This window comes from Trematomus bernacchii, unplaced genomic scaffold (genome assembly GCF_902827165.1).
Source record: "Trematomus bernacchii unplaced genomic scaffold, fTreBer1.1, whole genome shotgun sequence".
In the NCBI taxonomy this organism is placed as follows: domain Eukaryota; kingdom Metazoa; phylum Chordata; class Actinopteri; order Perciformes; family Nototheniidae; genus Trematomus; species Trematomus bernacchii.
In genome coordinates, this window is record NW_022987739.1 from 18194349 (window position 1) to 18221011 (window position 26663).

The 26663-nt window shown below is 39.0% G+C and overlaps 1 protein-coding gene across 1 annotated transcript; it reads right to left on the reverse strand.

Moving 5' to 3' along the window:
* Window positions 1-10900: 10900 nt before the first annotated feature.
* ttc14 (tetratricopeptide repeat domain 14) lies at window positions 10901-22787 on the reverse strand. Its single transcript, XM_034147232.1, has 12 exons — window positions 22242-22787; window positions 21210-21349; window positions 19195-19394; window positions 18725-18809; window positions 18330-18459; window positions 17671-17826; window positions 16930-17001; window positions 16674-16793; window positions 15949-16071; window positions 15000-15117; window positions 13030-13136; window positions 10901-12897 (listed from the first exon to the last, which is right to left on the reverse strand). Exons 1-12 carry the CDS (start codon window positions 22373-22375, stop codon window positions 11895-11897), a joined length of 2388 nt encoding a protein of 795 aa, XP_034003123.1. The 5' UTR covers window positions 22376-22787; the 3' UTR covers window positions 10901-11894.
* Between the last annotated feature and the right edge of the window lie 3876 nt (window positions 22788-26663).

Here is a 26663-nt window from a genome sequence, read left to right on the forward strand (position 1 = left end):
TCGCCCGTAAAGGCGAGTCTAATCCCGCCTGCAGACGGATCTCCCATGATCCCCCTCTGCAAAGTGTGGCGTGTGATGTTGTTCCACTACATGACAACAACATGGATGTGGATGCAGGAATGACAGTGAGGGATATCAAAGTGTCAGTGGGGTTTGATCATCGCATTGAAAGTGTTTGCAGATATAGGAATGGATAGAAGAATAATAATCATGAAATGGATTTCAGAGGCTAATAAATCAGTTATTTTGCATTTCTTTTGATAATGTTTAGGTAATTTTACATGTCCTAGTTCCAGCTTGTCAAATTTAAATTTGCTGTCTTTTTAAATGTTTATATTACTGTTAAATTGATCATTTTTAACATTTAAAAAAAGTCCACCATGGACTTAATGTGAGGACAATGTTTACTGTTTGCTGACATTTTATAGGCCAAACAATCAGTCACATTATTCACAAATGCTGCAGTCCACAGTTTAAGAGCAATATTTATATATTCACAAAATACAGCAGAAATACAACTAACAATACATTTAATGGGTTTTTAAGACAGAACTGGATAAAATGGAAACAGCTCTGTACTTTAAAAAAAAAAAAAGGATTAACAATCCATAGCAAATTAAAAAGCACAATCCTAATTTAAAAAAAATGACAAATAATCCTGCTGTTGAATTATGCTAAAATAACACGAAGAATATCCAGCAATTATTAACCTCCATATCATGCGTTTGAAATTACACATTTACATTCCAATATTTTGATAGGATCTAAATCAGGAAGTCAAATATATTCCAGTCTTATTATTGGGCCAATAATGAGCAGAGATTGTTTAATGCCAGTTAAAAGAGGAAAGGGACTTCTGTAAGTAGAGGGGGGGAGAGGGGCGTTACTAATGATATAAGAGCGAACATTGGAGCATCTCCTGGAAATCTGGCAGAAATCCTAATGTCGCTCCTGTCCCCCTTTTAATGCAAACCAAATGAGCCTGCACTGTAATAAGAAGCTTCCCAGAATTAGTTTCCGTTTGCAGAAAATTGCGAGAAACCCCCCCCCCCCCCCCCCACCCCTGGTACTTTTATCTTTGAATTTCACTCCAGCATAAGCAAAAAAAAAAAAAAGAAGCCAGACCCTCCTCCGACATTATTTGGATGACGTTCCATCAGTAGCAGCAGCAAGAAATAACATTGTGCAAATTCTATGCATGTTAATGATAAATAGGAATCCACCTGCTCACAGATAAAATGAGTTTAATTTCCCCCCCCGCCCACGCCCATGTGCCTGCCTGGCCTTTTAGAAATTACTTATGCACAGCTATTATTAAAATAGGGCCAGAGCAAATGAGAAAGAAGCGCTATCTCTGGAGAGAGTGGCTGGGTTTAGACTGCTGCTGCCAGGACTCTGTGCTTCACACAGTCAGCGTTTCTTCCTCACACACACACACACACACACACACACACACACACACACACACACACACACACACACACACACACACACACACACACACACACACACACACACACACACACACACACACACACACACACACACACACACACACACACACACACGCACACACACACACACACACACACACACACACACGCTTTTGCACACACGCCTCACCTCCTCTCAGCTCTTGTGGCAGCTCTGACCCTGTGTTTACTAAATTAACCCAAATCCTTTTTTTGGAGTTGGGGATTTTTGAAGTGTAATGGAATTTGCAAGCTTTGTGAGAACATCTATTTGTATGTGTGTCTATCTCGCGTGTATGCTAATATGCACTTGTGCGTGCTCCAGCGTACATTTGTATACTTGAGCGCGCGTGCTTGTTTTGTATCTGAGTGTAATTTTGTTGTTGGAGGGAAATTTCCTTTGGGTGTACAATGTGCTTGTCCCTGCATCTTCAGAGACGCTGAGGATGTAACAATTGAATGCTGAAGGCTTGGAAAAATATTATAAATGTCATGAGTGGTGACAGGAATATTTATCTGAGCATGGACAGAAAGGTAGGGGGAAAACTAAATTGGAAAAAGAGGGGGGTGAATACGTCAGGTGTAAAAAGGGTTTAAAAAAAAAGAGGTCAGGGCAGGAGGGTTTTTGTACAGAGGGTACTGCACTTCTCTGCCACCTCTGCTCCATTAGCAAATCAACAGATTCCTCTCATCTCTCACTTTGGCCTTGAACACTTCCAGAACATTCATCCTTTTTATCCACACACGCTGAAGGATGTTCTGACGGCTGGCTGCACAGCCTCTCTCTCTCTCTGACCTGAACTCCTGCCTCTTCACCGCTCTCGTTCAACAATAACAACAACATCCAAACTGGATCTCATTAGGACGAAAAAGGAGAAATCCAAATTGGAACTGAATTGAACACTCGAAGGTGACATCCCCACATTGTGTTAGATTAAAAAGCTACCAGGAGAGACAGAAGAGATTGTTCACCTGCTGACAATAGGGCTGTCAAAACTGTATGGCAGAAACAATGTTGTGCGGTATATACACAGAAACCGAATGCCTCTATAAGAGAGAAATCAAAGAAACATTATGCCATTAGGCTGTGAGGATACACAGAACAATGATGTGTGGACTTGTTTGCATTTTGTCTCGGGGCTTCCTGCTGTGTGTGTTCTTTCTAATGACTGCATGCTCGCTGGGAGGAAAGCGGCCCCTGGGGGATGTTAAGACTGTAATACGTGAGGTTCACTCTGCACTTCACTCTCAGGGCAGCAATTATGTCAAAACAGTGTTTAGAGTTGTAATAGTGAAGAATATTCCTCTCTTGTGCGTGACAGGTTTTCTTTATGCCCGAGTGCTGAGGTTGAAATTACTATTGCGCTTTGTAATGATGTCACTAAATAATGTTTCTAAATGATATACTACAATGTATAAAGACTATGGTTGTTATTTTTTAAGGAGTGTGAGGACTAAATAAAATCCTGGAAACGTGTAATTGTGTTGACACACTTCACAGTATGACAGCTTCAGTAGTTTAAGTAGGAATCATCTGTGTGCGATATATATTTTGTATGTAAACTGGTACTTTGGGGTCATTATATAACTCTGTAGAAGTGATTTAATGCAGCAGATTAGTTTATTTTAGATTACTGAATCATATAAAAACAGATTTAGGGTGATCCAAAACTGCGGACGATGAAGTGAAAACATGAATAGACACATTGTTGGCTTTCATAGGATTTTCGAAATACTAAGTTTAAAGGCCCCAAGTGAAACCCCCACACTCCCTGATCAGGCAGAAATGTTCTATTTCCATATTTTGACTATTCATTTAAAACATCATTCTGGAAGTTGTCTTGTTTCTCTAGAAGATATTCAAAAATGCTATTTCAAAACCTTCCCCTCAATGTCAGGAACACCATTTTAGTAGAGAAATGGCCATGTTTCATTGATGTCTTTGTCCTCAGAAATAAGACTCATGTGTAAAACAGCTCCACAGATTGTTTAAAAACCCACATTTAAGAAAATACAAAAGACCTTAGTCTTCTTAATGGTAGCTGAGGCCATGTAATTATTAAACATATTCATTTTCCTGGACACCTCGCATAGCTCATAAAGACATGAGTGCTCAACAGTGGTACAATTCAGAACAAAGCCAAGTACAAAGTCAAAGTATAAGAATATTCAGATCTACTTTACTTATTTTACTAAGAAAGTATGAGGAAACAGACACGAATATGAATCCATCATGTAGACATACACTATTTGATATTTGAAAGTCAGACTTTTGAGTTTAAAAATGCTGCTGAAATGATTAACTGCTACTGATGGTCTTATTTCTGTTACTAGTGTTTCACCTGTTTTAATATTTATGGTAAAGCGTTTTGGTTACACCGTCTTAAAAAAACCCTCATAGGAAGCCCTGGGGTTTAACAAATGTTTTATTACAGGGCCCTTATACAAGACAAGTAGTTAATACAGGTGAGTTTATAGATTGATATTGTACCTTGCAATTTATCAAACAAACTATTTGACACATACTGTATCGGCATGTCTATAGGGCGACCCTGAGGATAAGGGTTTTTGAAGATCTTTGAAAAACGTACAGACTAGTCCTGTTGATTCCTTGAGATACTATTATGACATTCGCAGAGTCCTTGAAGCTGTTTTTGCTGTCAAATGAATTCCTCAGCAGAATATAAATCCCATGTGAGTCTAGCTTTTTACTCTTGGGAGAATGTTTTCCTCTGACATACAGTATGGTGTATTTCATTTGGTTGTTGTACTCCTCATAATCTGTGACACAAGTATGTATCTGCTTCCCCATCCTCATCCCCAACCTGTTACAAGAGCCATCAGTGAAAAAATGAGCACACTATAAACACACTTAAACCAAAACTCGCTAGCTGAGAAAAATCAAGACTGCAAACACATTTGACAGAAACAATATGGTCTGAAATGAGTGCCATTTTGTTATTAATATGCTTTTTGTTTTCAGGGCCTCTCAACCTCAGTGGTAATCGACCTACAAGTCAAACTCCATGGAATAATACTGTGATAAAGTATGTTAACAGGTGCTTTTTTCTTTATTCGCTAATGCTCAAACCCCCTTAAGCCCACTTCTGGATGAGTAGAGAAGTTTGAGTCTGTGTGCAGTATTGTGACAGCGCTGAGACTCGGGCCAGTGACAGGGACAGGGTTACAGTGTGAGTGAATGGCAGCAGAGGACCGTACATCTATAAATTCCTCATTATCCACTAACACACAGACACCACGTCTGCTCCTATTCCATTACTTACTCCTCCGTATTGTTATGCTCCGAGAATTCAATGTAGTAGCTTTTATTGTAGAAAATGAAAAATTTCATTTCCCCCCCCTTCTCTCTCTCTCTTCCCCTTTCTCCTAACACTAATTTAAAATGTCTCATCTCCTTCTGCGTGTTCAACAGTCTGATTGCCTCAGTGCTGAAGAAAGGGGCCTAAAGGAGGAATCCCCTCTCTTTGTGAGAGGGAGTCCAGGTGGGAGCAGAGGAGGAGAATGGAGCGGGATGATTCATGCAAGCGAGAATCTGCAGCTTCATCAGAGTCGGTCAAGCAGGACAGCTGCTGCCGCTGACCCCCCCGGACTACAGTGGAGAGACCCTCACCTCCAAGGACTAAAGGTTTATTTTCCTCTCCAGCAGTCACGCCGCTCCCCCCTCCCTCTGCTCCTCTTTCTCTTCTTTCTCTACCACTTTTTCCACTCTCAGCTTATTGCAACAGAGCAGGGTCAGGACTTAGCCCCCCCCCAACAGAGAAGTAAAGTCCTACAGTTCTGCAGAAAAGGACATTTTGGACTAAAATGCAGAATACATAAGCATGTGTTATTTGACTAATGAGAGGTAAACCAAAGGTAGTGGTGTCCTTCCTCATGAGGTGAAATAAACTGCAGTACACTTACAATTGTGTATAAAGCATGATTTAGCTTTTCTTAAAGGCCCATACCATAATTTACATTTATAACTTTGATATACGGAAAACACCTGTTGTTAAATCATGTTTAAAATGTGCATTAACTGAATACAGACCACTACTTTTTATATGGTATGCAAAACCATCACTGTTCAGTTTTGTGTATTTGAGAAATAATGATGATTGATGAAAAAAAAAACATTCCTAGAGTTATTTACGGATCTTTTATTAAGGAATTGTACAGATACATATGCCAAACTTTTTCTAGTTATAACCTCTCAGATGTGATGATTGTATGCTTTCCCTTTGTCTTGTATGATAATAAACTGAAAATCAGCAGTTTTTTTCACAATACAATACATATACTAAATAGATTTCCTATTTCTTCCTCACTTTTCACTTATCATATTATTACCAGATTTGTCCTGGTACAATGTTTACATACACAGTATTTGAACAGTTTCCTTTTATTATTGTTTTCTCGTATTATTCTCTTTTTCATACTTAATGTACTGTCAGATTTTGCCTGTGAGGTTTGCTTTGAATTATAACATGTATTTCAGGACTACGACAGATTTAAAAAAAATGGTTTGCTACTAACATCACAGACACTTTCCCTCAATTTTGCAGTTTTTGTTGCATCCAAAAGTTACCGTAACAATTATTTCAAGCAACTTTGATGTGTTGAGTGGACGTTACACTTCACATTAAAAACGAGGCAAAGAATATATTAAAAAGTATAGGTATTTTTGTCATTATTAGCATATTATTATTAGTTCGCATGGAATATATATTTAAGATCTAGGATCGCAAGTAAAATATTTTTCAGGGACCACCAATTGTTAGCAGCTCCCCTGCTTTAGCAACCAAAAGAGCTGTATCTATATTTACAAACAAGATTATATTCTTTCAGATTCAAATAGAGTTGGACTAAAACATCAATTCATTTTAAATACAATTTATTAATAAAACTAAGGATAAAAGCTCCATCAGTAAAGATGTTTAGAAGAGTAATGTGATTTGTCATTTTTGAAGTCAACTGCTGTCCACAGACAGCGCTGCACTGCCCTCCAGTGGAGAGCTGCAGAACTGCACATCTGATGCATCTGAATTCAGGAGGACTTCTTCTTCTATCGATACCAATTGTATATTTTTGCTGGTTTCATAAATATGTTATAACCAACTTTCTCTTCACATATCATGAGCTTTTGAATGGAACTGAATACATTTACTAAAAAACTGGAAATGAGTTACATTTTGGGGTACTTTTCTTGAGTATTTCAATCTCAAATTCAGATTCAAAACATGTACTGTTATACCTCACTACATGTATATAATAATAATAACTTAGGTATTAGCTACTTTGTATAATCCAAATTAATAGGAAAATATAAAGTAACTTATACATTTGGTTATTAGTTCGAGCAAAGATAAGGCTATGTTGAACCCTGGGAAATTCACAAGCTACCAAAATAGTATATAAAGTCATTAAAATGATCTCTACCTTTTACCTCAGCAAAATTAAAGCAATGACACATTACTGCATCATAATTACAATCTCATTCAATTATATACTGCACATTTTTCTTAAATGGCCCATTCTACCTAATAAGTACTTGTGGTACTATATTTAGATTTAGATTTTTTGACTATACTTGACTTACATTTTTGAATGCACAACTTTTACTTGTTATACACTTTTTAACACATTGATTTATGAACTCTTACTTAAGCAAAATATCTGATTACTTCTTCCACCCCTGACTTATTTGTTTTTTAAGGCTCCAATCCAAAGTCTTTCATTCCTACATCACATCATTGGTCAAATTTAGCAGGCAAGGGGGGGATTGCAAATAATTAATAATAAAATCAGGATGGACAAGTTATTTTTTACTATTAGGAGATGACATCAATTTTAATGTATGTGTTTTTTGTTGTATCAAGTGTTTTACAACTGCAATTAAAAGTGGAGTAAACTAAGACTGTGTTTGTGCTCAGGAGCTAAAAGTCCTGTAGAGGCTCTTCACGGGACTGACCCACAGAGGGAGCCCTCGCTGAGGCCAGAGGAACCACTGCAGGATCTCTTGTACTCACAATTTATGAAGATTAAGATGTCAGGCGTCTGAGACAGAAAGCACAGGATCAGGAGTGTGTGTGTGTACAGCTTTAGATGAAGAGGCTTCTTTACTGCCCGTACATTAGTGCTTAATCTGCCCTAACAAGATAGACTGCAGCCTCTCCGCTGCATCGCTGATGATGGAGCCGGTAATGATGGAGGAGGAGAGGGAGAGGTTGACAGCTAAGCCTGAAGTAAGCTACTTTGGCACGGGGCGACGCACGCTTGGTCGCACAGCCACTGGTGTGTGTGTGTGTGTGTGTGTGTGTGTGTGTGTGTGTGTGTGTGTGTGTGTGTGTGTGTGTGTGTGTGTGTGTATGTGTATGAGTGTGTCCAGTTATTTAATCAAACATGTGAAACCAAGAAGCTTAAAGCACTAATAAGACATAAAGCCACTTTGGGTTTCATTTGCCTGAAGGATGAAAGACAACCAGATGTGTTCGGGCCATCGCATGGCAACAAACCACATTGTCAGAAACATGGTACTGTTTACTGTTCCGTTTACTCAGACCAGCCAGAAAATCATAATGATATGATGTTTTACCCCACACTTTATTATAATAGCCAATTCTGCTGTATGCTGTTATAGCAAGTGGTATCATATTATTGTATACTTCACTGTGCTTTAACTTCTCACACCACTATGTGATTTGGCTTGAGAAGGTATCGTACTCATGAGTACCGTTTTGTATACTGCCTGCATTGTAATTGTAGTATCTATTTTGTAATGAAAATTCAAAATTTCCGCCCCGGGAATCAATACAGTCTTATCTTATAAGACATGTTAAGAAAAACTATAAGCATGTTAATATTTAAAAATATATTCACATTTATTGATGTTTGGCTCTTACAGTCGGCCTTCATCAAAGCTTTAACATTATTCCTTAACACTTAACAATAGCTCTATTTAGGTTTAGCTCACAAAAAATCACAACAAAAAAAGGGAAATATTTTGTAGAATAAATCTCCTTCAATGTCGTCTTACTGATTTGTGCTGGAACTTTCTTATACTACTACTACCTAACATTTAAATACTTCATATAAACAGTGCTATAGTGTACAAAGTGTAATCTCTCCCATGCAACGGCCAATAAAACTGTCTTTATGGTTAAATAACACAAGAGAAACAAGACAATACATTGATTTTGTCATTTTATACCACCAACCCTTTGACAGTGTCCCAAATGAGTGTCTTATGTTACTATGTTTTTCACCTTTACCCCATTACTTTGTCAGTCAATGGTAGGTCTGCTGACTTTAGGGGCCTGGTGTACAGTGGCTTCCATGCATGTTAAGGATCAATATCCTGCTGGAAAATGAATCCTTTCCCACACATTACTGAGTCAGAAGGGGGTAGCATGACTCTAAAAAAATAAAAATTGTATTTTCCTCTCTGGCAGGAGTGTAGCTGATCCGTTGAATAGTCGGTTTATTCAACATATTTTGACGATTTTTACACATGTGAACGAGAATATAGGTGATGTAATATTGATATGTAAACCTGCTTTAGGTATTTACTGTATATCAACTGTCATTGGAACCCGAGCAGTGCTATAACATATATTTTTATAATAATATGTCAAATGATAATATGAAAACACTGTGACAATGTGCAGAAATCAATAACCTGAATCTGCAGCTTAACCCGGCTGGAAAAAAATGATGATATACGTTCATGTAACATAGTGGGATTTCTCACACAAGGTTTCTAATGAGTGTTTTGGAAAGCTGAAACAAGTTTCTGAGGTGTACTGATGACTTTTAAAGTTAAATGTCTATCAATACTCCTAGATAGTTACATTAAAACACTTGTTCTTTGTCTATACAGCCCTGCATTAAAGAAAGAAGAAATGCCTTCAGTTAGAGCCGTTATGGAAGCTGACAGCATGTCTCTGTTATATATCTGGAATGTGAAACAACTGAACACAAATGTCTGTTTGCGCTCATCTTCAGCTGTGTGCTTCAGACACACCAATACACTCAAGCAAGTGTTATGTGTGGAAACAAAATCTCTGCTCACACACACACACACACACACACACACAAATACAAGGTCAGTGAGAAGGCATGTGTCTTTCTCTCCTGTGTCTAAACTCATCTGTCTATTATACTCTTAATTTCATCCTTAGATTTCAGTTCAATATATATTATAAACACTGTATGCAATGTGTGGCTGTTTTCTAACTGGAACTGGATTGACAGCTTTAGTCACAGGTTACTTTTGCATGCAAGGCTGTCAATAGTTATGTAACATATTATGCACAAAACAAGTGAAAATAAATGTGAACTGCACAAGATAGAACAGTAACATGTGACTTAATGCATCAGTATTTTAAACCCAACATTTAAAATATGAATATTTTATGGTAAACGTCATGCATACCTTTACAAGTATTTACTGAAAGGGGACCTATCATGCAAAATGCACTTTTGTACATCTTTTATACATGAATGTGTCCCCGGTGTTCCAGGGAACTCACCAAGTGTCAGAAAACACAACCCTCTCTATTTCCCTCCATACCCAAATCTCTAAAAAAGGGGCTGCAACGGATCTGATAAAAACTGATCCAGATTTGAACACTGTCCTGACGTCAGGACGGTGGCGCTACGGCTATTGGGCCAACTCCACCAATCAGGAGGAGACAGCCACGGCCATTGCCGTTCGAAAGCGCTGGAGACGCTGTAGTACATATGCCAGGCCAGTAGATGGTGCTGTTCTCACATAATCTGCCCCTGCTAAAACAGAGCTAGAAATTGTCAAATTGAGCGAAATGAGGCATGGCTAAAATGCATGATGTGTTTGATATTTTGAAAAAAATATATATAAATATGCCTTATATAGGTATGGTCCTACACTATATTATTCAAATATAGCATGATAGGTCCACTTTAAGTAATATTTTCAATGCAGGACTAATAAGTGAGGTAAAAGGATTTCAAATATTTGTTCAACACTTAAGAAAACAATCATTACTGTGAAACCACACCAACATATACATATATATATATATATATATATATATATATATATATATATATATATATATATATATATGTTTTATTAGGATCTTTAAAACCAAAGTTAAATAAATAATTAAAACATGCAATAGTTGGGACTTGGCCAATGAGCGCTTGCATATTTTTAACTGACTATTTCACCTTGGATGCTGTCTTTTATCAAGATGTGATTTTAACTTGCTTGACTCTTTGTGTGTGTGTAGGTCTTGTGAGGTAGAACATAACTTTAGGTAGATTGATGACAAACAAACTAGCTTTTAGTATTTAGCATTAGTGTGATCAAAACAGAAGTAGGAGAGCAATGAACAAAAGTGTGGAAAAAACGAAATAAAAAAAACTTAGAAGACTTGGACACGGCATGTTATCTTGAGATTTTAATTGCTTTATTGATTCACCCATTTCACTGCAGGAAAAAATGTGTCGGGATACAACTGAAACATCTGCATGGTGTAAAGCTTGATAAGGTACAGCAGTACTAACAGTCAGGTTGTTTGGGATTCAACAAGCCACACAAAGAAAGCACAAATGGCCCAAGGCAGTAAACATAAGGCAGTATCTTTTTGAACAGATAAAAGACTCAACTCAAAATGAACATAAAACAAGAGACATTAAAGCCTGTAGCAACTGAAGTGACCTCAGAAGTGAGGGATATGTAATACCTTGTCAAAATGTACACAAAAAGACCCTCTATGTATGGAGAACACCCAACAGATGATCAAATAATACCGACCTAAAATCGAATACTTGTAGTCATTGAAATCGTCGTTATTTTTCAAAAGATACAATAAGTGGAAAATGTCATTCTCTTGAAATACACTAATACATTTACAAAATTCATCTCATCACATTCCTCCGTTTTGCCAATGAGGTTATGTTTTGGGATTACAGTCAAATTACCATCTTCAGGAAAGTTAGCATAGCATGGGCACAAATTATGTTCAGAACATTTCGATCACAACTTGAGCATGAACGCCCCCCTCAACTAGGAAAGATATTTTTTGAATGTGTTGTTTTAACACTCAGATCAATAATATAACAAGATATCTTTTTAGAATCCATGTTTTCACAATACGACTTAAAACTCAAACACACAGGAGCAGGAAGAGCGACTTCCCACCTGGGGATATTGGATCATCCTGGGGGCATGTGAACTATTCTAGTCCATTTGAAACATTTTGACGAGCAATTACTACCGTCGCTCACAAGCCTTAAATCCACCAGAAGACATTTTGACACTGAAGGTAATCCACAACAACTGGGAACAACGCAATAGCAGGGCTGAATGAATTCATTGTACAAACATCCATTTCACAGTCACTAGTATTGGGCACATTGTGGACTTTTGGTTTTGACTTATTTTCTCGGCCCGCCTCCCTTCCCCTTCTTAAACTGGGCGATCTGATTGAAAATATCCAACAGGTTAGTAGGGAGGTCTTTCTTAACGCTTCCTCCTGGCACTGAGGTCAAACTACTCTGTCTGGTGTGATTTCCCGCACCTTCTGATTTTCTACCACTTCCTGGTACATTTTCGTCTTCCCCCTTCCTGCTATCCTTCTCTCCCTTTGCCTCTTCTACTTCTTGAATTTCCTCCCGCCCTCTGTTCTCATACCTACCTCCATCGAAGGAGTTCCTCTTGGACGAGTCGTGTCTCACCTTACTCTCTACGCTTTTTGAGTTCCCTAAATATTCAGGATTGAAATGAGATTTCCGTGAATACGCAGACTCGGCAGACGAGCAGGACACTGTTCGTCGTCTGTTCTCCTCCAAGCTGCTTCTCCTCTTGGAGTCACTTCCTCTCCTTTCTTTCCCGTTATCCTCCCTCCCTCTCTCACTGCTCTTATCCTTCCTTTCTCCACTCCGACTCCCCCTCTCCTCTCTTTCCTGGCTTTGACTGTTTTTCCTTTCCCCTGTCCTACTCTCCTTTCCGTCCCTTCTCTTCCTTTCTGTTTGGGACGAGTCGGACTCTTCGTCCTCTGAAGCTGCAGACAACGAATACAGCTGAGAGATGCGTTTATCTTCAGCATCGTTCTCCACTGCCTCCCCCTCATCCCTCTCCCCAAACCTCGGGCCTCCCTTCTGGTTGAGAAAGGTGGCGGAGGTGTTTGGAGGAGCGGGGTACCACTCCACCTCTTCTTCCTTCTGGTCTTTCTTGCTCTTACCCTCCTCGCTCCTCCTGCTGCTGCTCTCCTTTGAGGAGATCCTGCGATGGCGCTTACTTCCCCGCTTCCTCCTTTTCTTCTTCTTTTTGGACCTCCTGCGAGAGGAGTCAGACGACGAAGAAGAAGAAGAAGAGTCTCTGGAGGAAGCGGTGGACGAGGGATTGGAAGACGCTGATCTCTTGCGTTTCTTCTTCATTCTGTAAAAAAGTAAAAAAAGACATCCACTGAACATTTCATCCTCATAAACATGAAATGATTTGGAGTTATGAAAAGGATTTCAATGACTTCATATGTAGCAAATGTACCTGATCAGATCAGAGACAACTCACCTCTTCTCCTCTTTTAAGATCTTACGCAATTTCTCAGCGCTGGTCTGGCTGCTCGTAGCTTTCTCCTGCTCCTTAGCCACCGCTTCTTCTCGCAGGCGAATTGATACCTTTAAGGCCGCCGGGTGATGCAAGGCAAGACATAACAATGGCAAGCAAAAGTCCACAAAGACACATTCAAACACGCCATGACCCAAGACATGCAACAGCGACCCCGAAATCGATCAGTTATCAGCCATTCATTTAGTAAATTATTCATGTTGGAGACAAAAGGAAAGTCAGAGATTTGAGAAGGACAGCAGAATGTTATGATCACACGCCACAGACGACATGATAAAGAAATAGACAGAGTTAAAAAAAAGTTGTGTAATCCAAGAGAACGGTATTGGCAGAGAAGCAGAAGGAATAGACAGAGGTACAGGCAGAGAAAGCACAAAGCATTTGTTTCCCAATCAGACAGAGAGAATGTTTCAACGTTACCGATTTGGACCAGGGGGACGCACGAGAGTCCAATAGAGGAGTTGGTGTCATTGTGCCGTTTATTTATTTTCACCACCGCAAAGCACGTGACAAGGCCATGGAAGTTGAAGGGTCAAAGAGTCAGAGTCCCGAGGCCGCAGACACACACACAAACACCAAAACACTTCATCAGTCTTACAAACCAACATAGGTACACAATTCACTTTCAAAATTCATATTTAGTGTTAACACATGAAAATGGAACAAATAAAGTGTATTCAGTGTGCATCTGAACAATAACATATTGTAGAGGTTGTTGAAATGACTCCAGAAACACTTAGTATTATATAGTTAGCTGTTTATTAATTGTTAATATACTGAGTAAAGACTTACATTATACAGGGCAAGGTTTGACCTATCCAGTTAATAGCTGCCTACAAATCCACAAGGAATGTCTCCTGTTTGGATATTAATCTTAGACGGATATTGAGCTGGTAAAACATTAGCAGACACACAGGAGTTTAAATCCTTTCTGCTTTTTTTCTCTATTGGTTAATAATTAGAGAATGTAAAGTGGCCAACAGGGAGGCAGTTTGAAAAGCTATGCATGTACACAAACAATCTGATCTTAGAAAACTGCCAAACATCAAAAAGGAAGAATTCCCGTTCAAGTTAGTTTCTAAAGATGTAACACCTACATATCAATACCTGCAACAGCTGTATGTCTGTTGTGATGTCATTGCTAACATCTAAATAGTCAAGTTGTGTGTCTGCACGCCCTTGATTATAAGATTCATGCATGTCTTATCCGTGCTTTAATTTAAACCCCTTCATTTTTGGCCACTCGGGGGCAGTGGAAGCAAGGCTGTTAATGAACAGTTCCCTAACTAAGCAACCAGCAGTTGTACAGGTAGAAGAACATGTGCCTTTATTTGGAGTTGTGTATCTGGTTCTTAAGCCTTTATGACTGTTGTATTTCTCCACTAACTCTTAGCTGCCAGGGAGTCGTGAACTGTTTGTGCCCTGTGCTGCTGAGCAGGGATTGTTTACATTTGTGTTTGTTTTAAAAGCCTCCTTGCTGCCGCTGAAAACTGATAAGAGCGGTGAGACTGATCTAAAGCAAAAAAGTGTCAGAAAGCCGAAACACTGAGCTGAAAGATGCCATCAGGCTCCGTAGAATGGAGCAGTACAGCAGAGTTTGTGGTAATACTGTGACCCATTTCACACACCAGTAGTCATGTAACTCTGCTAATAGAAACATTTTGACTATAGTCGCTCTATGAAAGAAAGACTGGGTCACAGATATTTGTCACACAAAATACACAAAGCTTCTGAGAGCTCTTTATTCATTTGATTTTCCGAAGTCAAACAATCCACTACATTGAAATGTGAGCTTAGCCTCTATATGCACATTATTGTTAGGGTGTGTTTTAATAGATAAGGCTTAAATACACAGTGTGCATTTCTGCCAACTTTCGCCTAACCCAGCGTGTTTGTGTGTGGTTCCCGCTCACCTGTATAGTCTCGGTTATTTTGTGCAGCGCTTCCTGGGCCTCAGGGTTTGACTCATCGAGAGATAGAGCTTTCCTGTAAAGTCCCTCTGCTGTGACCAGTTTCTCCTGTTCCTCAAGCCTACGCACACACAAACACACACACACACACACACACACACACACACAGTAGAACTCTTATAAGATCCCAGATATTGATCAGAAACAAGGGCCAATATACCAGGCTTTTTCAACTCATGTCTTCATTAGTTGCGTTTTTTACAATTATCCCAACAAACCAGATTCAAATTGACTACTTGTCTGTTCCAAAGCAGTGTTCCTGACATTCTTAGCCAGTGTTGACTCATCAAATACTTTGTTTACAGGCGTTCCTACTTCTAATTATAATTTTAATTGTAGTTTAAAAAAGGGAGGTAGTGACAGTAAGAGGTGGCAGAGAGTGCATTGTTTCTAGGGGCGGTGCAACTGCTGGGAAAGGCCAATTCTTTGTCACACAAAATAATAATAATAATAACGAGACACTCAACTAACAAAACCTCTAGACTGTAATCAAATGATTAATGGAAATGGAAGCACTGTTAAATAGAATAATAATCATTTGTTGCCTTTAACCGCATCCCTCACACTGAACCTGGCTTTATATTAACTAAATATAAATAAGGAAGTTCACTGGCAACCTTGTTGTTGCATGAAATAAGTAATCTAAGCAGGAAGTCCCTTCTTTATACCTGCAGCACAGAGGCACAAGGACGTAGATCACAAAGGTTAATGTAGTAATGTTTTTTTCATTTTCTGAAAAACAACCAGGACTGAAGAAAATGCTACTGAGCTGTTAACATGAAATCATTAAAGCTATTTGTTAGTTATCATTACATTTGAATGTATTTTTAGCAGTATTGCATTCAATTATCCTTCCTCTTGAACTTATGAAAGCAAAGGTAGCAATGCTTACTGTTTTCCTCTCTCTACTAGAGTCTGGCAGAGGTACTTGTTGGCATTGCGGTGATCTGGACAGTTCTCCAGGGCCAGTTCAAAGTCTGTTATGGCCTTCATTATGCTGCCTTTGTTAGCATACCTGTGAATGACAACAAATGAAAGAAATGCACAATACGATCAAAAAACATCTAAAAAGGAGAATTCCATCATCCCTGAGAACCAACTATGCTCCAAACTGGATTTATTTTCCTTCTCTTTTTGCTTAAACCTTGTGGTTTCACTAACTGTGGGTATTGTGTTTTAGCATTGCTGCAGTTCTCTGGAACATGTATCTGTGATGTAGCTCGTAAAGGAGTTTCCTTTTGCTGAGCCTGGCGCCAAGCCAAAGAAATACGTGTATTTCCAAGTACATTAGACAATGAAGAGATGACAGGGGCATGTTCAGAAATATTGTTTCTCATGTTCTCTTTCAAATTCATTCTTGCTTACTCTTTGACTGAGGCATTGTTCTTAAGTGTTACTCACAGGGCACACATGAACATTTCTTACTAAAAGGTATTGTCTTAACATTCACCAACATATAAACCAAGTAAATGGGTTGTAAAAGTTTTGGTATGATTGTCTAAAAAAAGGTAGAAATCAACTTTCAAGAGGACCTATATGAAAATGGTTATTTATGTAAACTGTGAGCCCAAACAAGAGTGATATAGTATAACATTCAATCAAGTCGAATCAACTCACAGAGCTCCACGTGCCACCAGTGCTTCTACATTATTAGTGTCGATATCCAGCGCTTTGTTGTATTCATTCATGGCTTCCACATGACGACCATGTTTGAAGTGGTCCACACCTGCACGGACACTGCAAGAGCAAAGGCAGACAAGGAGCACGGAAAAAGTATTTTATTAACGTCAGAGGAAGAAAGACTAGAAAATGGGATAATTTTCCTTTTGTACTGTGATATCTATGAGAGACCAATTAAACACTCTAGCATTACCACTTCAAGGCCCATGATGCAGACTGTCTCTTCCTGATTGCAGAGGCAAAATCCTCCTCGTGAAAAAGTTTACTGTGGAGAAAAGAGACACAGGCAAGAACTTCAGTGAGTATGGACCATCTAACAGCTCTCTGTCAACACTGTAGGCTTCCTGTTCTTAAAGAGAATCAGTGTTTACCTGCCTACAGCAAAGGCTGATCATTATTATTTGGAAAAAAGCCTCCTGACGTGTAAACACAATAAGGATTGTGATGATGACAAATCCATTAGTTGTCAAGGGACCTGTGGCCCCAGACAAAGAGCAGTGAGGTCTGGGCTGGGGACGACGACGACGAATAACAGCTTTCCAAGGTTTAAGTAAAAAAACATTAACACTGGCTGGGGTCTGGCTGTTAGAAGACATGCAAGGCTGATGTTCTAAGAGCGTTGGCCTTTGCACTGGGACAAGTCAAATACTGACTTCTGGGTCAATTCCAGTGAATATCCCTTCAAGTTGGAAAAACAACTCAGTATTAGCACATGATTTCCCAGCTCGGGGAACGGGACAGTGCAGAGATCACATGAACGCACAGTTGGCATGGCTGGAAGGTCTGCGCTCTCCAGGTGCCATTCTCAGTCATAACTTTTTTCAGGCCAGCTTACGATTACCAACTTAAAAGGGATTCATTTCACGGATTGCAACTTGCCTCGACATTTGTAACACATAGGGACATAGGGACAAGATGTCAGCCATTTGTTTACCTCTGCAGTCCTCTCATCATTGATGGTGGTTGGGTGTCACTAACTCCCACCTTCTCCAGCAGGTATTCCACTACAGAGGGGTTGTGGTAACCATGGCAGCTCTTCAGTATACACTCGTATGTCTCACGGGAGTCAGCGGCTGCACGAAGGCTACGACTAAAAGAAAGAGGAGAGGAGAGGAGTCAGACAGTTACACGATCTACAAGAAAAAACTGGTTTTGTGTTGAAGGGCTTATTTTATCTTCTGTGGTGATCACTAAGCATTTACAAAGCTCACAGAGAAAAAAGTGAACATGAGCTATATTCATGAATGAAATTGAGCTTTAATAAATTAATTGAGATTGAGCTTTTTTTAAGCACCGAGAATAATCTATATTAGTGCATGAGACAGGGTCTCTACCATTGACAGACACATAAGGTACATTTGGTATGAAGCAAGTATCCTTCTTGTTTGTGGGATGTTTTTGATTAAAATGCATCTCACATCCATTCATTTAGATATACATTCAAAAAGTAATGTTGCAATTGCTGTTCAGTACACCACCAAACCGTTTCAGGCACATTTGGATTTGTATTATACATTTCTTTTTTTTTTTTTAAAGGATTAGCTTTTTAGAGGTTTGTGTAGTTTATTTTGTAATTTCATGTTGTGTAGTTACCTGTAGTGTATGGGCAACTCCTCGCGAGGAAAGACACCCAGTTTGATGTGCTCCAAGCCGGGAGAAAGAGCAGCCTGTTGGAGAGAAACTGTGATTTTCTCCTGGTAGCGGTCGATGTCTTTCACTGCAGCTACAGAAGGAGAAAATGAAGCACTTGTGTTAGCACACAGATTTGCTAACATAAGTGTCTGTTGTTGCAGACATTTAGGGTAGCTTTACATATACATTGGTTGTATATTAGCAGTTTATTTGGAAGCTGGCTGAAAGTCACAAAAATATGCACACAGTTGGTTGTGTTACAGATGCCTAGCAACCAATTATCTAGAAACAAGGTCTCGTGTTTAGTGCTGCAAAGAAAACTCCAGACAAAAAGTGAATATGAGAAAAACACTGACCTCTAATGAAGTCCCCGATCTGGTAATAGGACAGAGGATCATCATGGCTGCCAGTGGAGGGAACTTCTCGTATGTGACACAGAGCCTGAAGGTAGAAAGGGAAGAGAAAAAATGGCTGGTTGATAAATGACTAAATGATGAGTACTGTGTTTTCTACCAGGTGTGAGGTCGGAATGAGGTTACTAAAAATAACCATAATTCTGTGAATTCTTGAAGAAAAGCAGGTCATGCTGAGCCTTTAGAAGAGAAGATTCCCAGCAGCCAAACAAAGGTATGAAACACAGTATGCGTAGACGAGACACATTGTCCAATGTCAGTCATTAAGGAGTTCAGGGAAGCAGAGTTGGTGCCAGTAAAGCTGGCCAACTAATAATTCCTATCTGCTGAAACTACAAGGGTGACTGAGCGCTTTACATCTTTGAAAAGATTTTTGATATAGCTTGAGTGCATTCCATTCTTTGTTGACATACCGACAGCTCCAGGTCTTCTATGTCTCTCCTCAATCCTCCAGCCGTGCAAAGCAGAGTGAGAAAGAAGCCGTATTCTCTGATGTTGTTGATCCTCCCCACCAAAATGTCTCCCTTTTCCAAGTCCCTATACAACATGGTCCTTCTCTCCTCATAAGACACCTCCATGAATAACTCCATCGGTGGCATGATGGCATAGGGCTCTGAAAGAAAAGCAGACGAAAGAATAAAATGCAGCTATGCAAGTAAGCCCAGCAAGAATATTTAAAAAAAAAGGTACGTTACAATCTATATCTATCATCTATATTGTATTAAAAGACAGTTTAGGTGATCCCAGATAGCTCGAGGGGACTGAACAACATGAGCTGTTCGTTGAAAAGGTTTTTTTTGTCAAGTTAAAAGAGGAAAATGAGCTGCAATGATTATTTGATCAACGGGAGAGTCATCGGAAACTATTTGAATAACCGGTTAATCATTACATTTCAAATTTTAATGCAAAACCAAGCAGAACATGGCATTTATTTCCTTTTAGGTGTGGATAATTACAACTTTTTACTACTACTTCTCTATTGTATATAATATTAAACTGAATATCTTAAAGGTGGGGTAGGTAAGTTTGAGAAACCGGCTCGAGATACACTTTTTGTTATATTCCATGGATTATTATTCTATTTAACAGTGCTTCCATTTCCATTTATCATTTGATTACAGTCTAGAGGTTTTGTTAGTCGAGTGTCTCGTTATTATGATTATTATTATTTTGTGTGACAAAGAATTGGCCTTTACCAGCAGTTGCACCGCCCTTAGAAACAATGCACTCTCTGCCACCTCTCCCTTTTTGAAACTACAATTAAAATTATAATTAGAAGTAGGAACGCCTGTAAACAAAGTATTTGATGAGTCAACACTGGCTAAGAATGTCAGGAACGCTGCTTTGGAACAGACAAGTAGTCAATTTGAATCTGGTGTGTTAAGATAATTGTAAAAAACACAACTAATGAAGACATATGGAATCATTTTAGCCGGCCCGGCTAAAATAATTGGATCGCCTACCTGCCTGTCAGCCTTCCATCTGTGCACAAACTTATCTCGTGCCCTCATTGGTCATGTGCGCGTTCGTGTGTGTTGGAGGCGGGGCTCTATAAGGAAGTGGCAGATTTTCTCCGGTTGTGTATTTTCAAATTCTAGCGCACTCGAGCTGGTTTCTCCAAAATTACCTACCCCACCTTTAAAGTTTTTTTGTGACAAAACAAGACATTTAACCTGCCAATGGAAATCAGCGTTAAGCGTTCTTTTAGAGGCTGTATTGGGCTCAGTTTTAAAGCTAGTGAAGATTAGGGTATCATATAAAAATAGAATACCAAAGGAATTCATAAGCTAGCTTGTCTGGAAGGATGCTTAATAATGCTCAAAAGATGGCATGGCCATATTCACTGGAGTCCTGTGTATCTAAAATCATGCAGTTTTGTGCATGCAGCATAAACAAGTTATTTTCACCTAATCTCAAAATTGTTTCTGCAAGCAGGAGCACCTTGACACTCTTGGGTTTGTATAAAGTGGGAAAAGCTGAGACTGTTGTGGATTCAATGACGCTAATTGTTCTCATGTGTGATGATGTTAGTGCCCATAGTAGCCATTTCATTGTGTCTTAATGTGGTATCAAATCAAATCAAGTTTTATTTATATAGCACATTTTTAAACGATTTTTGGTCGAGCCAAAGTGCTGTACATATAATAAAAATACCCTAGAGTAAAGACACTTTACAGCAAATACAACAGCACAGTTTGTGCAGAATATCAGTATGAGAAAAATGACACCCTCTGTCCTTTAGACCCTCACATCGTATTCAACCATTTGTTTTAAGTCTCAAGCAGAAGTATGAAAAAAGACCTCGAGCTGTGTGACGAATGGTACAAATCCAATTATTATTATTATTATAATCATATTATTATTTATTTTATATAAAAATTGGGAGCGTAATGTGGACGAACGCTGAGTGTTGTAGTTAAACACAAACCTGTGGCATCCTCCTCCTCCTCCTCCTCCTCCTGCTCCTCTTCTTTATGAGTGGCTGTTTTCCATGTTGGACAGAACAGGATGTCAGCCTTTCTGGCAATGAACTGCTCAACAAGGGGGCTGTCCTGCCCATCACTCTTGCTGCACAAAAAACAAACATTGTCACTGTTTATTAGAGGCTTTTAAGCAAATAACCGTCACACCTTTTCCATTGACTAGTTTGTACATCCTCGATTCCTTTCCTTGCTTCTTCCCGATACAAAAGCCAGAGGAAAGAGACAAAGCGGTACAATATCAGGAATGATCCATTATTGTTATCATGAACTCATGGTATACAGATGCACAGGGAGAGGAAACTGTTCAGTTATGGGCCTTCTTCAAGCGACAAATTCACAATATGAAATCACAACATCTTTGTTTTAGAGATCCAGAGGCTTCGCAGGGCAATCACAAGAGGCGTCAGATTACCAACACAAAAAACAAATACAATATCCATCCATCCTATAAGTAATAAAGATATCCTCGAAAGAAGCCTACCACTGAAAGAAAAGGATTTAAAGAGATGGTTCAACCAAAAATACAAATTAAAAGACCATTATTTTAATATAATTCCGACTTTTTCCAAGCAAAAATGCCAAATATTCATTAATTTAAAGATTTTAACTTAACATGTTTTGGCTTGGAACTGCTGGTCAGACAATCAAGGAAGTCAGCCTTTGGAATTAAGGAAATTGTGACACTATTCACACTTTCAAGGAATGCAAGGAAACAATTGCGTTATTTGTTGATAATGAACATAATTGTTAGTTGCAACATTAAGTGACACCAACAAAGAGTCAAGAGATTAATAAAATAAAAGATGAAAAACTAAAATTGTAGGTACAAAATCACAAAATATTGTATGTACAAATGTAGGAAGTTTTTCTACAGGAAAAGTTTAAATGGAAGTTCAAACTATGGTGTATGAACGTCAATATGCAAAGTTTAAATATATTCACAACTAAACAAAAAAAAAGGGAACAGGATGAAATACCTTTCACACGTGGCCTTGCACAGGTCAGACACCACAGCCTGGAAGTCTGGGTTTTCTATTTGTTCACATTTGAGTTTGTTGAACAATGATTCTCCATGATATGTCAGACACTGCCTCAACAAGTCCCTGTCCATTCTGATTCCACGGGACTGCAGTCACATTATTGTGCAAGTCAAAGATAAAAATACAGCAGCTGTTGACTATATAAAGAACGATTGAGCTGTAAGCAAACTCTAGAAAGTATGAAATGTGTCTCAGAGAAATAAATGTAAGAATGTAATTACTTGGAGTCCATTCAATACAGTTAAGCGTTATTTAGATTCACAACGTTGCCCTGCATGCTAGCTAGCAAAACACACGCTAGTTAGTTATGCTAACAAACTGGGACGTGGACTTTTTCCTTCGTAAAAACGGAGTATATTCCAATAGTTTTGCATGAACAAGGCGCCGCTGTTTCTAGTAACACAAAACCATGCTATCATTTTAATTCTGCAAAGTTTAGCTTTAGCAGAAAACTCGACAACCTTTTGCCACCACACACGGAAAAGTGCGCATGCGCAAGTTGTGTTACACTGAAACTGTCAGAAGAAACAAATGCACATAGGAACCAAAATCCTTCAACTGAAACATTAATTAATTCAAAACAAAAGAAGACGTATTAGAGCAATAGAGATGGGATTTAACACTCAGAAAGCCACTGAGTGCGTTTGATTTCGGATTACAGTGACACACACAGTACGAGGTTTATTTAAAAAAAAGGGGGGAGATCCCTTTTGAGAGGGAGTGTGCTCCCTCTCACTCCTGTTCACTGTCCTTCGGATTCCTGCAGGACTCCAGAGTCGCGAAGAGCCCATGCAAAATGAAATTAAATGTGTCTACTTTTACTACCAGATGTGCTGTCAGTTGCTGCAAAAGTTGCCGACTTCTCATCCAAGATTACGTCACTTCCGTCGCCTAAAACCCAGGAGGTATAGAGTGCCAATCTAATCGATAGATTTATGATCGATAGATTTATGATTCGAAAATTATAAAAGTAGGGTAGACATGTGGATATTATCCGGCTGAACAAAACGTGATCTGTCTCTTCAATTTGTGTCAACCACAGACCTTATTTCGAGCTATTTTCCAAAATCCTATGGAGAAATTGCATTGGTTTTTGTCGAAGGAACCGGAAGAAGTTTACTTACGGGTTTTAGGACGCGTCACTGCCATTTCTCAATGTCGAGTATACCTGCTGCAGAGCCACTGGGTGTTTCTCAATGTCGAGTAAAGCTGCTCCAGAGCCACTATTTCAAGCATACTACGTCATCGAGTGCCGCCGAAGGACTGTTCCAATGTCCAGCATACTTGGAATTCTACCGAGCCCGGCGTACTTCGTAGCGAGAAATGTTGAGGCTGCACATGTGTAGACTCCGCGGTCTTAAAATCCCCACAATGCTTTGCGCACGGACCAATTTCCCCAAATCTCTGGCGGAAAATGTAAGGCGGGGCCTCTCATATGACGCACACCTGCACACTTGCTCGCCTGTTCCACTCTTCGTTTTCTGAATGCCAGGAAGTATTCTTGCCTCGCTTCTGAAGCAAGTGACTCGGAAGACATGTGCTACCAAGCAAGCGTACTCGACATTGAGAAACACCCACTATTTCAAGTATACTACGTCATCGAGTGGCGCCGAATGCTGGGCATTTAACATGCATTTAAACAGTCCACGTAGTATACTTGAAATAGTGGCTCTGCAGCAGGTTTACTCGACATTGTGGGTGTTTCTCAATGTCGAGTACGTTTGCTTGGTAGCACGTCTTCCGAGCGTCTTGCTTCAGAAGCGAGGCAAGAATACTTCCTAGCCTCGGGAAGTATGAGAGTAACAAATGCATCACTTCCGGGCAAAAAGTACGGCTCCGCCCACCTTTGGGGGAAAACAACGCTGTAATTTGAATGGCGGTCAATACAAATTCTGAAGTCTTTGCCAATCCGATCCGAAATTTAAGAAAACCGTGGATTTTTGGATCTTCAAAGAGCCCGATTACAATGGCCAGTCAGGCAAACAATTACATTAAGCCATTGGAAATCGACGATCGGGCTCGATATATGGTTAAATATAGCAGTAGGCTATTGATTTTCATAGATGAGAGTAACATCTACAGCCCCGCCCACTTTTGGGGGAGGCAACGCTGTCATTTGAATGGCGATCAGGCCTGAAGCCACAGAGCTCTTCTTTTACAGTACTGTCCTTTTTTCTTAGAGGAAGTACAGAAACACTGAACTCTGTTTTAATGTTTGAGGTGCAATAAACGACACAGAAGCTTTTTGGCATGAAACTATTATTTTCTGCCTCGCTCATGAGAGTAACAGCTGGAGAAATTACAGCCTCGCCTACTGATTTTAATTTAACCATATATCGAGACTAGGGTTGCAAAATTCCGGGAATTTTCAAAGATGGAAACTTTCCATGGGAATTAACGGGAATTAACAGGAATTTATGGGAATAAACTGGGAATTTTCAAAATTGAAGGTTGGCTCTTCATAGGGAACTTAAATATAGTTGGGGAAAGTATATTTTAGCATAATCTTGACTAAAACAAACAGATGCCATTCAAGTACACTTGAATATCCATGCCATAGCACACTGCTTACTGCATGGCTATTGAGACCACACAAAGGTTCGCAACAGGCTCACAAATGTGAGAGTGGAAAAACTGGTTGGCATTCGGGCAAACCTAAGGCTCTTTGAGCCTGACACAGAGCCATCCTCAACAAGGCTGGACAGTGACCCTGAAGAGGAAGACTCAGAGTTGGATGTTGATGAGGCCCAGGAAGAGCCCGTTGACTGAAAGGGTAAAAAATGCAGAGGATTTCTTGAAGGAAGATTTGCATGTTTAATGGGACTTTTTGGGGATTTTTGGATGGGGGGTGCATTTTTGTTCATTTTTTAATGAGTTGGGGGGGATGAGTAATATTTAACTCAACATTCCTGTTTTCGTTCTTCAATGAAACAAATAATTGTTCAATAAAATAATTAAAACTTGTTCTGTTCTACTTAAAAAAAAAAAAGAATTTAAAAAAAAAGAAATCTGTTGAAATGTCATGTTTTTTGTTTAATTTTGCATCGAATATTTCCAAAATTCCCCAGCTTAACTTCCCATGGAAACCTTCCGGAAATGTACCAGAAATGTCCGCCCCCTTGCAACCCTAATCGAGACCGATCGTCGATTTCAAATGATTGAATGTAATTGTTTGCCTGACTGGCCATCGTAATCGGGCTCTTTGAAGATCCAAAAATCCACGGTTTTCAAAAAATTCTGATCGGATTGGCAAAAACTTCAGAATTTGTATTGACCGCCATTCAAATGACAGCGTTGTTTTCCCCAAAAAGTGGGTGGGGCCGTAATTTTCGCCCGGAAGTGACGTAGGTGTTAATTTACTGTGCCACCCACTATAATTTAGTGCCGCAAACAGCCTGAAGGCTACTATCCAGTGGTTGAGTAAGATGTAGAAATAGCCCTAACCGGTCAAATGTCAAGTCCTGCATTAAAATGTATAATGCAACATTATACGCTTAATATATAGCCTACTCAAAGTAGAACATTTTCAAAATATTCTTCGTGCAGAATGAAACATTTTGAAATATTATAAATTATAAGAAAATATTTAAATTATTGATGCATTAATATGTGCATAATTTTATGTCTGCAAATCAAATAAAAAAAATAAAATCTAATAAAATCTGCTGTCTGGCAGATCGAACTGCAGTATCTGGGCCAAGACCACCAGACTCAGGGATACATTTTTCCCCACATGGCAATAAGACTGTTGCACTCCTAAGCTCTATGAAATGTTAGTACTTATGTTTAAAGTACACACAGTTGTTTATCACAAATCCCCATATTCATATACTTTTACAGTATACCGTATTTTTATTTTACATGACAGTGTTTAATTTTACAGTCTGTTTTATCTCATTCTAGTAGTGTATAAGTATTTATTTGACTTATTCTTAGATGTTCCTTGCACCATTGTGTCTCTTGCACTATTTTATTTCTATATTTCTTTTTATGTCTTAAGTATACTGTACATTACATTGTTGGAGGAGCCTGGGACTTAATATTTTAACTAACCAACAACTACGCTGCAGCTGTTGTGCATGTGCAAATAAACGTTTAACTCCTTGAATCTTGAATAATTATATAACAATTTATTCATTGATTATATTTTGTATTATTAATCTCAATCTGCAGAGTAACTTGTTACACATATTGCCTAAAGGTAGGATTAGAAAGTAACAAAAAAGGAAATACCCCCCAAAATGTACTTAAGGACAGTATTGCAATATTGTTCTTTTTAACTATTTCACAGAAACAACAGATCATTACTATTTTCTATAAGCTAGCACAAAATAAGGGCCTCAGCACAGGTTACCATAA